General features: G+C 46.3%; 1 protein-coding gene across 7 annotated transcripts in view; it reads left to right on the top strand.

Moving 5' to 3' along the window:
- Mitofilin (inner membrane mitochondrial protein mitofilin) overlaps positions 1-14,165 on the top strand; it is a 52,184-nt gene that overhangs the window by 26,034 nt on the left and 11,985 nt on the right. For all 7 annotated transcript variants that reach the window (XR_013493728.1, XR_013493727.1, XR_013493726.1 and 4 more), the window contains 3 exons: positions 7,301-7,459; positions 13,229-13,332; positions 13,819-14,006. Coding sequence is in view for 4 of the 7 variants with exons in the window: in XM_078176816.1 (XP_078032942.1) it covers positions 7,301-7,459; positions 13,229-13,332; positions 13,819-14,006 (451 nt within the window). In the remaining 3 variants the exon portion in view is untranslated. The remainder of the gene's footprint in view (positions 1-7,300; positions 7,460-13,228; positions 13,333-13,818; positions 14,007-14,165) is intronic.

The raw sequence follows: 14,165 nt of genomic DNA, 5'->3' as shown, positions 1-14,165 counted from the left end.
GAAGCACGGTAATTATAAAAAAACACCGTGTACAATGCCGTTCGAAAGTTCTATTCGCCGACACCCCGTCGAATCGTCGAATCTTTCGAACGAATTTTTTACAAGACGTCGATAATGTGTTTGGTTGAATTCTTAAATGATAGTAACAATAATTCTAATCCTGCGTTACCAAGGGGCTAATTGGAAGGGGATAGAAAGCGACGCGCGTGGGTTAAATTGAGAAATCGAATGAATAAGAAGCTGAATGGAGCGCGATCGAGCACGCGGGACAAAGGATTAAAAATAACAAAGGGGAGGCTGGTAACTGTCGAAATTTGTTGAGCCTCCGAAGCGTGAAACGTCAGAGGGACAGGCCGCAGCTCGTCGAGCTTAATCCCCCACTGATTTAACCTCGGTTTTGCGCGTGCCAGGCCCATAAACAATGAGCAGTATCCCCTGCAACGACAGCGGCTTTTATTGTTAAGCGGCTGTGTCACGCTGACGGACGCGTTCCAATCAGATTGCGAACGCACCCCATGAATACGGGCCAAGAAAATCCTGCCGGGAATCCTCGATCGAATCGCTCGCGAATCATTCGGTCCAGAAAAAATCGCGGCATCGTGCGAACCAATTTAACAGTGCGGAGAATCGACCAGCTGAAACAACGTCTCGAGCGATTCTCGCGTTTCGGCAAACAAAATTCGCGCTTCTCTTTTCGATCAGGAGTCGATTAGCAGCTCGTCGCCTATCAATTTCGAGAAGAGATCGAATCGACGAGGTGTTAGTTTTCCGAGATCGTCCACAATTTGGAATTTCCTTATCGGTCGCAGGATTATTCCGCGCCGTTTCCGACGGAATAACCGTTCGAGGAAAAGCAGCGATTATTAGCACCGTCGACGAGGGTCAACGCTCGCTATACCCGGCCAGCTTATCTCCAAGTCCTGTCACGATTAAATTCGCAATTCAAACGTAACTGGCCGTCTCGAACTTCGTTAGGAACCTGCCTGTTTGACGTAATCGTCTGTATGGCAGTCCTCGCTTTCCGATCATCGAAACGAAAGAATATACAGGCTGAAAAATACAACGGAATAACAAACAAGGTTCGCAGAATACTGTCCAATCATTTTCCTCCGTTTCAATTCCAGTCCAATAAACCCGTCGATACGAACAAAATGCTAGCCAGCGAATATTTCGAAAAATCACACGATCCACCGACGACCATAACAGTGCGGTTGCCTAATTGTTTCGAGCGTCGGCGGCGCTCGCGGGTTTCTCGTCGTAGCCAGGATATTCTTCGAGCCCGGCCGAAGAAAACCGAGGAGAGCGGACTCGAGGCAACCATCCACTTTTCCGGCCTCGCAATTATTTTCCCGCGGCGAGTGATTTAAAGCAGGGCCGAACGAGGGCCCTTCATCCTTTTTCGAGTGTCTTCATTTTCCCGGCTCGCCAGCTCTTATAATCATCCGGTATCGCGACGAGACACGTAAATAAGAATAAACGCGACGTTCACGAGGGTTCTTCAGTGTCCCCGGATCGCCGGATCTCCGGATCTCCGGATCCTCGTTCTCATAAGCTGCGGTTTGCTTATCCGACGAGAGCGGACAATCCGCGAGGTTTAGCTGCAATGATTAAATTGCTTTGATTTTAGAAAGCATCGCCGAGGCCGATTGTTCACCGACGAACCCGTTGCGGGATTTTTGCGCGATCCCGCGAAACAATTCGAACGCTTTTGCTCGCATACAATTTCTGCCTCGGATGAATATTTAATCGAATTTATCGCGGACCGTTCATTTAGAACGCGGAATCCTAGATTTAATAGCGCAATCGTTTTACGCGATGACGCTGACGAAGATCGTAAACTGTTGACGTTATGTACTCGCGACACAAATTTGTCGATCTGTATTTACACGTGTTCGACGTATGAAAATTATTGCAACCGGCAATGCGAGTGGACATTTTCGCCCAGGGATCCGTCCATAGTTCGAATTGCGAAGAAAATCTGCATTTTTCATGGAGATCTGCACAAATATTGACGCGGAGGTATGCTGAGGATGATTGACAAACGGTTTCAGTTTTTCCGAATGTAATGGAAACGCGCAGGACGAACGGCATATGGGACAGAGGTCCTCATAGAAAAGCGAAGAAATTTTTGGGCCACCGTTTGTTCTGTTTTTCGTAATTTTTGCATCGCCGGAAAAAGTTTCAAATGTCACTTTTTTTTTACGCGAACCGACCTTTCCCGTGGATTCAGACGGTTAATGGTCCTTGGTTATGGTCTGCGCGAACGAATTTTGCTTTGTTATGGCTCGGTCATTTGCGTTTGTTCCGAAACCGCGGGTTTTATTTTCCTCGTAACCTATTGGCCTTTTCTGTATTTTTTTTTCCGGCACGTTTCATTCAATCGCGGATCTCTGCCCGGGCAGAAATTCTTTGGTACGAAACCACGTCAACTTTGAACTTTCTCTTCGGTTCCGCGAATCTAAAAATCCCGTGGAAATTATTTCCCGGAGCTTTTTGTCCGCCAGAAAATTGAATATGCGATTTTAAGATTGAATCACGAGCACGAAGAGAGTGAGAGAGACTCGATTTCACAAAACACACAACGGAAGCAGGAATTCGCACGCGCAGAAACCGTGAGCAATTATACGAGTAATTAAATTCACAACGAAACAAGCTCGGAGAGAAAGAATTAACTAATTACGATGCGCGTTAGACGCGCGGGCGACGACGCAATTTGCATTAAAATTTACAAGCGCTCGATCGCCGTGTCTAATGGGACCGATCATTCAAAATGCAGCTCTCGATCCCGATAGATATCGGATCGGGGACTCGGGCGTTATTTAAATAATCGAACGGCCGTGAAAAACTCGTTCGTCGGAGATTTTCCGTGTTGCTTTCGCGTAAATAGCCCCGCACTTCTCTCTTAAAAAAAAAAAAACACGGCTCCAAAAAGAGAGGAAAACGAATGTTTTCACTCGGATCTGCGGGCAGGAAGGAAGCGACGCGAAGCGATCTGTGAAATTCGGCCGCCTAATTTAATTTACCCCGCGCAGTTTTTCGATCAGCCGTGAACCCCACGGGAATATTCGATGTGTCGCGTCCGAACAACGGCGCGCGGAACGTTTTCGCGCGCTTTTAATCGGCCTCGTTCAACGGCGACGTTGATCCCACGCGAAGCTCCGATTGAATATTATTGGGGAGAGAGAGGCTCGAACGATTCTCCCCATCGAAACATCCGATAAAGTGTCCTTTTTTTTCGGTCACGAATATATACGCTGGATTGCTCCGCGAATTTCGTTCTGCAAATATACACGCGAAATTTGTCGGACCCGGGAAATTATCTTGAGGAAACTTGTGCAATTCATCCAACCGCCGCTTCTTTCATTCTTCGTTGGTTCGGAAAATAATATTGGATCGGGAAAAGGACGATATAATCGCTAGCAGATGTTAACGAATTTTCACGTGTCCCATATTATAGATTGCGGATATTTTACGATACATTATTGGCGGGAAGATCGGAGCGAAAACGTCAGATGCTCAGGAACGCCAATTAAACGGGGGCCGGAGCGGCGTGCGACGTCCTCCATAAATTTCACAGGGGCAACGTCAAAGGGAATAACACGGGAAAAAATTCCACGTGCCCGGAATCCAGCCGCGAAACCGATCGACGGCGCGCAAGATCGATGAATTCCTTTCTGGCCTGGGCCGAGATTCGATCGTCGCGTCGTGCCGGCTCTGAATGCCGCGGGAAAGCTTCCATGGCGTTCGCGAGAGGAGAGGAGAGGAGAGCAGAGAGGGAGAGAGCGGAGCGAGGAACGGAGGGGTGGCACTTTGCGAACGAGGTTACTTCGCGAAAGTTATCCGGATTGACGTGTATAATAAATCACCGGGGCGAGAGCACTTGATCCAGATAGATCTCGTTTTTCTTGCGGGCGACATTAACGACAGGCTTGACCGGGGAACACCTTGCCCGGGTTAGTCGATTTGCAGTTCATCAATTACAAATTGCACCCCTGAAACTGCTCTGTGGCTTGTTGTTTGATCGTCTAATCGGCTCCGAGCCGGAAACCGAGCAACGCACGCGCTCGGTTTTTGGGTAACAACGATCCGAACATTACAATTGTTTCGTAAAAATCTCGAAGCTGAGAATAGACAATGTATTTATGAAAATATATGCTCAATGAAACGTTGGCTGAATTTCCTATAATTGTTCTAAAATAACAGTGATGTAAATGAAGAGATACATTTTGGAAAGTAGCGCAACCGAATGCAGGTCAAACAATTGAAGTTTTCAAAGCTTAGGCGGAACAGCAGAGAGGAGGTATGCTTCGCGTTTTAATAAATTCCTGGAGCTCTATTTGCATTAGAGCAATATTAAACAGAAATATTTATGTCTGGCTGCATACAGAGTCGTACTACTTAACTCTATACGACGCGGTGTGTTGTATGCAAGCTTGCATCACTTATTTGCGTCTGACCATATGCGGGACTCCACCACTGCACCGGCGTGAGTTTATCTATCTGCAGAAGACTAGCTGAGGTCGCCAATAAAAGCGGAGGCTCTCCGAGGGAGATACCAGGCTAGAAATTGTTACGAATATTCGTCGCATTGTTCTACAATAATATTCTGAATATTGAAATTACGAGAATATTGTCGCGTAAATTTCTATCTAGAGTTTACCGTTTATCAGCAGATGTAGGAGCGTTTCTAATAATTGTACAATTTATTTGACGCATCTCGATGAAGTGGCGCAACAAACGCTTACACTGCAACGAGCAAACAATGCATCCTGTCGCTCGTGCATCAAGCCATCGATCAATCCGCAGAAACTTTTAAATTTATTTGGAAGTAAATAAAACTTCTCTAATAATACACACCCTCCGGTCTGACACGCGGGATTTATTGTGTATGTTCCCCTCGCGTCTGCGGGCTTATCAGAAAAACGTTTACCGAAATACTGATCGATGGGTTCCTTAAAAAGAAGGAAGCCCCCGCTCATTATCAAGAGGCAGCGGGCACCGAGGAGGACAATAAGAATGTCCATTAGAGCGGTCGTCGCGTGGAGGATGATAACGAAACATCGTCCTGGAACAGTTCGCCAAGTCGAACGAGAAAACGATGAAGCTCGTGAAATGCGTGAACGAAAGTCGAGAGAGAGAGACCGATGGGGCGAGAGGGAGAGAGGGAGAGAGGGAGAGGGTCTCTCCGGAGACATTTGTCAGGGCACAGCGTTCGGTGGTTGCAACGTGGTATCGTCATTGTATCGGCAAACGAAGAGAAGTTCGCGAAGTTGGCCTGTTCGCGAAGTCACTCCGTTGCCCTCTTATTTATTTCGCTCGGATTCTCTCTCTTTCCGCTTGATTTATAGGTCGGCCCTTTTTCCCACCGAGTTTCCCACCGAGTTTCCTTATTTTTCTCCTAATACCGGCCCGTCAGGACCACGAGTCCTTCAATCGACGGCCGGTGTCGTTTCCCTTCGAGTTTTATGACCGATCGTTATTGTCATCGTCTCTTCCTCGTTCGTTTCGCGGAGTTTTGCGGCCGTCATATTTTATCCCACCGCGGGATTAAACTGCCGCATAATGTCTCGCGATTTTTCATTGGGCGCCCGGAGACATCGTTATAAATAGTTTTCTTTAAAATGCACGGCCTGAATCTACAGTTTACTGGGAGAGCGGCGCTGATGTTGCGCTTATAACAGCACTTGTTTCGTTACAGAAGTTATCGTGGTTTCAACGATCTACGACCATCATTTTCGAGCCTCTAAACTGCTTAGATAGCCCCGCGAACGTCTAATCGCGATCTCTGCATTTTCTAGTTGACCTCTTAACGCGGGCGCGAACTCGAAATTACCATGGAAATTTAATTTCACGTCGGAGTAATTTTATTCGCAACATATTATTTTTGTTCCTCTTCTATGCGAAAGCAGCTAATGAATTTCTTAGATGTTTCATTTGCCCGTGAATTTTTCCGAAAGTTAAAAACCGACTTGGCAAGTGTCATTTTCCTTTCCGAAGCAATTTTGGAATTTTTCGTGGCTGTCCGCTTGGTCCTTGAATTTTTCAGACACATAAAACTGACCGGGCTCTCGTCCGACCGCCGAGCAAATTCATTCGTATCTTTCGTACGCATCTTTTTCTTGAAAATATCCCCGAGATTTTTACTGAATTTCTCGCTCGACCCCACGTCGTAATTCGCGACAATCGTTAATTACGAGGGCGCGTTGAAACCGCGAAACTTTTGCCGTTTTCCTAAAAGTTTATTTTCCATTTGCTATCTAAAATAGATATCTGGGCGAGGCTTGGTCAAGGTACAGGGGACAGCAAATCGAATTCGAGATTCGGTAAGATAGAAAAACTGGGTTATGGGGGATGACACGTCGGCCTGATTGAGTTTTGGCTTCGTGGGGGATTTTCCAAGAGATTATTTGCTATCCGACGATCGATACGGCCTGCCTCCCATATTGATAGATCAATGGCAGCTGATAGTGCATCAATATTCCGGGAACGGCGGCAAGTAAAACCGAGGCCCGCGAATATTCGCCGGTGTAAAATGTTCTCGCGATCTTTCCGTGCGAAAAATCATGTCGAAATGAAACGGACGCCGATACAGTGGCACAATCGAAACGCTTCCTCGTTAAACATTTTCATTTTCCAATTGGAATCTGTTGATATTAGAAAAACCCAACAGCGTTTCCGTCACTTCGGAATTTCCGCAGTTGCTGGTAACCGGCGTCGAATGAAATTTTCCTTCGGCGAACTCTCCTTCTTTCGCTCGGTTTCTGCTGCAATTCCACGCGTCCTTCGGATCCAGACCCTTCGATGCGGACTCGCTCTCCGCAAAGTCTCTTCGATTTCACCGGCGCGCTCGTCGGCATTATCGCCGCACGCCACCTGCCAAAACGTGTCACAACGAACGTGACCTTTTGAGCTGCCATTATTTTATGGTAGGTATCCTTCGATGTCCCGCGAAAGTGGCGCGCCGGATAAGAACAGGATAATGCAATAGAAGCGACGGAGCTGAAGTGCTTTTAAGTAAAATTCTATTTTGCGAACTGCGACGCGGCGAGCAAAGACAGTTTTCGAGACAGCCAGCGAGCGTTTTCGAACTCGAACACTTCGGAACTCTTCGTTCGTGTCTGTTGTTGTCGCGAATTAAGTGCTTTTGCTTCGATACCGCATCGCGGCATACGTTCTTAATGCTTGCAAATTAACATATACTATGGAGGTTGAAATTATTTTTAAAATTCGTTCGGATTTCTCAAGGGAAAATATTTCTGAACTCTGCGGTAACGTGAAACATTTCGTTTTCTTGTTTCAGCTCGCATCGAGGAAGAAAGGGGAGCATCGAATGCACAGATCCTCTGGTCGGCTTGTCAGGCTTTGGCTAGAGCCGTGAAAGCCACGCCAGCTGGTACGTGCGCGGACGAGGCCGTCAGGCCTCTGGAACCAGAAATCAAGGCTGTCACCAAGGCAGCACGTAAGTAATTTATCAGTTATCACAGCATACCGACTACATGCGTGACCAATATTTACAGAGACGTATCACTTGTTCGTGTCCGACCATAAACGTGGCCATTTCAATTGTCCAGTCACGATTAGGTTGTAATATTTGATAAATGCTTGGTTGCACCTATGCAAATTTATTCCCACGACTAAAATCTCATTCTTGAAGAGTGACAATAATGAAAGTAGTTTTAGCAGACGTTTGCTACGTTTTCGAAAATGTTTCCTGAAAATCGTCGCATTACGCCCACTGTTAAGCCGCACGATTTCTAAATAAATAACGAATCAAAGCTTTGAATCCAATTCCGAGCTTTCGTTCGCTCAGCTTTTGCTACTTTTGTCTTCTCTCATTTACAACGCTGTTCGGTTCTAACATTTTTATTAATAACGAACGGCGGGTCAAAGGCTTTGAGAGAGATATTTTACAAGATTTTTTTTATTTACTCGGCCGTATGATTTTCAGGTTTTTTTTCCAGGACCGTACGTCCGATAGGGGAATTAGTTGCGCGTAATCTGTGAGCGGTGTGCCCGTCTTTGGCATCCGGCTGGAAAACATTTCTCTGGAATTGACAGTATTTTCCGATCTGTCCATTAACACGATCGTAGATTAATATTAACTGATATTAATATCAGTTCCATTTATGAGGGTCGGGCGGCCGGGGTTTGAAGCCACACCGAGGTTGCGGTAACCGCATGATAATCTCGTTCCACTCCCCGTCGCGATACAATGCCAATCTTTGGGGGGATTAAAGCTGCAATCGCGGAGGTATCGACGTATCGGAATTCCTCGCGGCCAGAATGCTAAAACGCTCGACGGTTCGTTGGACGCGAAAGCTTTGAATGTTTCCCGCGCGATAAATACGCGCTGAATCGTATAAATATTTCATCGGCTAAAGAGGAACAAACTCAATCGCCTCGTGGCCGCACTCATTCGGTGGTTTCCGTGTGAATCGAACCGTTCCTCGAGAGAAAACCGACGTTTATTATGACCTTGCCGTCATCGTTCGTAATTTTTTTTTATAAACGTTTACCTGTCACGTATTCAGATTTATTCGGTCTTTTCTAATGCGCACCGGCAAGCTTGTATTTTATTGATAAAAAGTGAGGGGACACGGACGGATTCTCGTTTAATTAGCGGGGAATACGCTTTTTAAATAGTGTAACTTTGCACGCGAAGAGAAAGCGATCGATCGGTGGTAAACCTATGCTTTTGGTAATACATTAGTTCCAGAATAGTGCAATGCAGCTAATCGCATCCAGTTTCTAGGAAAAATGATGTTCAAATACGCGCGCGCTGACATTTAAATAAACGTTTAAGCAGACAATTTCGCTGTATAATGGCGCTACAAACGTGGCAAATGAAACGTGTTGCACGGGGCTCGTTCGAAAAACGGGGGACATTAAAACGAGCGGTCGGGGTTGCGCCGTCCATCGTCTCGCCGGCATTACGACGTATTAAAATTCGCGCGGTCGACGATCGCCGTTTACACAGCCATCATGCGGCCGCGCAGATAACAATATAACGCGTTATAATCACCGTAAACACGGGCTCGACTGTCTGGGCGGACCGCAATCGTCATTATCACTCAGTCGCGACGGACAATCATTGCCCTAATATCGCGCGGCCAAACAGAGCTCAGGGGGGGGGGGGGGGGGGGGTGGCCTGGCCCTGCTGCCACGATCCCCCGCCCTTTCGAGCCCGCGTTCCGTTTTCATTTTACGAGTGGCCCTAGCCCCCCGCGGCCCCCTCGCCTTATCGTTCTACGTTTGAGGAAATTTACGAGCTTTTTATCTTCCGACCGGTGGACTCCGGTGGCATCGGAACGAACCCGCGTAAATCTACTCGGCGTGTGTTCCGCGGCACGCAATGAATATTCGGGCCTGGTAATGCGGCCGTTGCGCTGTGAAAACTCATTAACCGAGCCGCTCGCGATGAATTAAATAGTCCTCCGTCGGCTCGCCCGGAACCGGAAAAACGGTTCCGAGGGCCGCTCGTTGATTGCCCGCGCGCTCTGTGAACTCTCGAGGTGCTTTGATGGACGGCGACAGAAATTGTTGCGCCGTTAATGGCTGGAATTACGTCTCGTTATCGTCTCCTTCATTCGAGGGAGGACTCGTTGCACCGGTTTCAGGCACCTCGATACTGCACCGCGGATTCTGATTACCACCCGGCTAACGTCCATTCGAGAAACCTCAAAACACCGGTCCGTCATTTTCAATTCATCGGAATTAGCGAAAAGGGAATAAGTCTTCATCGTAGATTCGTGCAGCTTTTATTTTGCATAAATAGCACGAGCCTGTCTCGTAATAAGCATTTCTGTTCTTTTAAGACGGACGAACATTCTAGTCTCTTGTCACTGAAGTGGTCTTTGAAATCGACAATGTTTTAGTCACTGTAATTTTGCGGGAAATAGTACGGTAAGGAGGAAAATACACGCCGTCCTTGGCATTTATTTTTCGAGTACCGTGGTTTAGTCCTGCTGGGAAAAACGAGATAGTTACGCCTTGATTACGCAGAAGCGGTCGTGGCTGACAGTGTCCGGGATTATACTACTTAACTCCGCTGGACTATGCACGCTCTCGTACTACTTATTTGCGCTCGACCATAGAAGGGGCTGCGTCACTTTCTGCTGTTTGGCTATGCATAGAGTGGTGCTAGCCATGCATGTCTGACAAACACCGGGCCATACTACTCGAGAATTCTATGAAATTAATGTCTTAAGGCAACTTTTCCGACACGTCGAAATTACGGTCGAAATTGAACGGAACGAGGATCCATGGACAAATTCCAATTTTCGTGTTTCGTTTTATGAAAATTTCAATCGCAGGAAAATATCTCGCGGCGCGAATAGAAACATTGATTTTTAATGTTATCCACGCGTTTTCTCGCACCTCGGAAATTTGCATGTATCGTGAAAAATGGAATAAAGATACGTACATCATTAATGTCGAATAAAATACATTTTATCGACGCAATAAAATGCTTGTTACGGTACGATCGCGGCGATTCTAAGAGGCCACTAATTCCTCATAATCGCGAGCATAAATTATCCGCTTGAAATAGTTGGCTTTATAGAGCAGTAACATCTTTCGAAATAGTCCACCGTAATTCCTTAATCCCGGGGATTTCGTACCGCGATTCCCGGCAACGATCGTTTTTATCGTTTCACAATTCCCGGAGAATTTTCTGTTCTAATGAACCGTAAATATATTTGTAAACGCCCGGTGTATAATTCATTGATGGGATCACCGCGCAGAGAAAATATTGTTGCAGTCCGGTATTTTAGTGTTCCGCGATATGTCGAGTGGAACGGAGAGTGCCGCTCTCCGGCCGTTTCGAAAAGTACTCGATAAAATATTTCCAGTGTTAAAATGTCGCGTCGCGTTCCGAAGCTCGAAAATGGCCGATGGAAGAGCTTTCGAAAAAAAAAAAATCAAAAGCACGGTGGAAACGTTCGGGCGGAGGGAAATCCGGCCGTCGCTCGACGAACAGTTGACACAATTAACCGAGCATCGCGTCGCATAATCGATGCCAACGGTAAAAGATGGGGCAGGCCCTTTGGGATTCGCGGAGAATCGTTTATGCACGGTCGACCGCGATTATGTCGTAAATCTTCAGCGATTTCTCGTTCTCCAGCATTCTTTTCCGCCTCCTTATCTCCCGGCCCGCGGAATTAAAGCGATCACAGTGATTGTCGACGATTTCTCATGCGGAACTTTCGCGGTGCTTCCTCGACAACGCGATAAATACAGGATGATCCATAATGAGCGTTACCATCGAGAAGATGAGTCTACGTCGGGTGATAAATCGACGGCCGTGTAATAAAATTCCTCTCCAGGCCGGCGAATGGTTCCCATAAATTTTGCAATGCGATCTTTCGGAGCTCTTTGTCAGTTAGCAGCGGATACAGTGTTGCGGAAAGGGCAACAGATGTTTCGGATAATGGAAATCTAAGCTGCAGACAGCCGAAGAGATTCATGTTCTTCCGTATTTTATGCCGGCCGCGGAATAATGGACTGGCGAAGCCGTTCTATGCTACTTCTCCCATCTTTATTAAGGTGCTACTATTTCTTGGAGATCATTCGACTCGCGCGCATTTGCAATTTCTTCGTAGGCAAAAGTGTTTTATATATGTATATTCTGCTCGGGCATCACGACGGATAGGATCAGATTACAGATTCTTTGATATATGTTTTGACGAATGCAGATTTTTACAAGTTATCTTTTAAAGCGAGTGTTTCTTGCGGAGAATTGAATCGAATTCGATTTCGCTATCGCAGTTTGCGCAGAGAATTTGCCGTCGTGGTAATGGGGGCAGTTTAAAAAATACCGGCATCTCGTTGAACCTAGAGCTTACGGCGCGATCGCTCGGCCAAAGAGCCGCGATTCGCCGAAAGAATACGCACTCTGCATTGCTATTAAGTTTTCCTTGTCGCTGGTAATGGAGTACGCGAACCGCGCTTAAAATGGGGCAATACGTCCTGGGAATAAAGAAACGGTAATACCGCTGTCAAAAGTGTGAGACGTGGTTTTAATAAAAAGCGCAACGGTTCGTTCTATTAAATCCGGGTTTTTGTACCTCTAACACGACCGGCCTCGTTTCGGTACAATGAAACTTGCTTTAAAGATAGGATCGCAGGATTCTCTTGGGCTAAATGAGAAAAGTACATCGGGTAGCGGAGCCGATTACTTTTGGACGAGCAATTGCTGTGTTCTTGCTAAATGTACTCATTTTTTTCATTAAGATATAAACGAAACGAAAGACTGCGAAAATGATTTTTGAAGCGAGTGCTGGAGGGCGAGTGAAATTGAAGACCGCCGCTCGAAGGAATTGGGAGGCAAAACGAACAGTAGTCTCAGAGCGCAGGTAGCACAGTCGCACCTGCGACAGACGCGACAGACGCGGCAGACGGTAGTATCTGTCCAGCGCTCGTCGTACGTTCGCCAGAAATTCTAGAGCAGGCCACCGGACGCCGACGTAATATTTGGCATTTAATTAGGAGGGATTCATGTGACCGTATAAATTTTATTTCACGCGGATCGCATAAATGAATAAATTTGACCGCCGCCGGTTCCCAAAAAGTGTTTAAAATTCGCGTGTCCATTTATCACGTAACCGGTTCGCGAAATTGCGAAGTAATGTATTCCAGCGACGTAACAGCATCTGGTGTAATGCAATTTGTTTGGGGGGCGGGGGATGAGGCGTCGGTAATGCTCGATGTTAATAAATTCTCTCCCACGGAATTTCCAGCCGTAAAATTGAAGGACAATTCCTATTCTTTCGACCGCTTTCCGCGGAGAATTGCGCCGGAGACGCCAATTTGTAAACATGACGCGCCGTCCCCACTATTCGCCGAACGATCCGCGTGAAATCCATCGAAACGAGCAATTATGTATTCGGCTTTTCTCTGCTGTTTATTCTCTCGACTCGAAGGGTCCTCCAAACAGCGAGACACTTTTATTTTCTTCGCTTCGACGACACATCTATCGTTTGAAAAAAAAAAAACGCCGCGATGCACAAGTTTCTTCCACCCACGTATTCTCATCCGGAATAGTTCAAAATAACTCTCACACTTTCTAACGCTATCGATGAAGTCAATTCCTTTTTACCAGAAAAAATTGAATATTAAATCTTGATCTATGGAAACGATTGCAAATCAATTTCTAAAGACTTTGAAACAGAATCTCACGTTTTTTAACACGACAATCTTCAGTGAAGCTGATTCTTCTATTTGTTCCCAGCGAAAGAAGATCCTCTGGTGCTAGCAGCGATCCAAGGCATTCCGGAAGAGGCTGCGAAGAGGGGGGTGTTCCCGGAGGACATTCTCCGTGCTAGGTTCCTCAAGGTAATTTTACAGTAACAGGTCTCCTCGACCTTTGCCATCTGTGAGGAAACTTAATTAACCCTTTGCTGTTGGAACGCATTTTGTCTATCGCAGTGGCCAGTGAAGCTGTACAATTTTTCTATCGATTCCAATTGTCAATTTTTCTGTGTCTATCGTAAAACAGAATTCCCATATTTTCTACCAAACGTTGTAACATTAATTTAGCTTCGTTGCTGTCAACGAAATCAGGGATAGATTTATCGAATAGGAAATTGTTTAGCTTGCAAAAATTATATATTAACCTTCGCGTTATCTTCGCATCGTTTTGCAAGAATTTCCGTTCCTCGATGTGCTCCGCGAGATTTTTTTTCTAAAGAAAAGAGATAGCTTCCGAGTGTCTTGTTGCATGCAGAGTGTGTACTCGAGCCACCGATTGGCCAGAGATGATAAAGTCGATTCGACGAATTTTGCGACGCAAGGAATATACGAGGTGGAAAACGTTTTCAGGTGGAAGAGGTGGCGAGACGATTGGCTATGGTACCAGCGGAGGGAGCGTCCTTGCCTATCTATCTCCTTAGCTATCTTCAAAACTTCCTCATGATCAAGAACGTCCGCAACATCCCCAAATGGGAGGTGGAGGATAACCCGATCGACGTCAACAGTCTCACTACTTTCGACATACTTCGCCGGGCCAGGTAAAAATTTTATTTGTTGAAATTTATTTGTGTGGCGACTACCTCCGCCATTCGCCAGCAGATGGATTCTTTTCCTTAAGCTACTTTAAACTGTCCCGATTTCTATACATACACACCAAAATCTTCCCCTTATCCCTGTCTAAAGCTGGACCCACTTGG

This window comes from Augochlora pura, chromosome 3, assembly GCF_028453695.1.
Source record: "Augochlora pura isolate Apur16 chromosome 3, APUR_v2.2.1, whole genome shotgun sequence".
Lineage (NCBI taxonomy): Eukaryota > Metazoa > Arthropoda > Insecta > Hymenoptera > Halictidae > Augochlora > Augochlora pura.
Note: the sequence above shows the minus strand (reverse complement) of the source record. Positions and strands in the feature narration are given on the sequence as shown.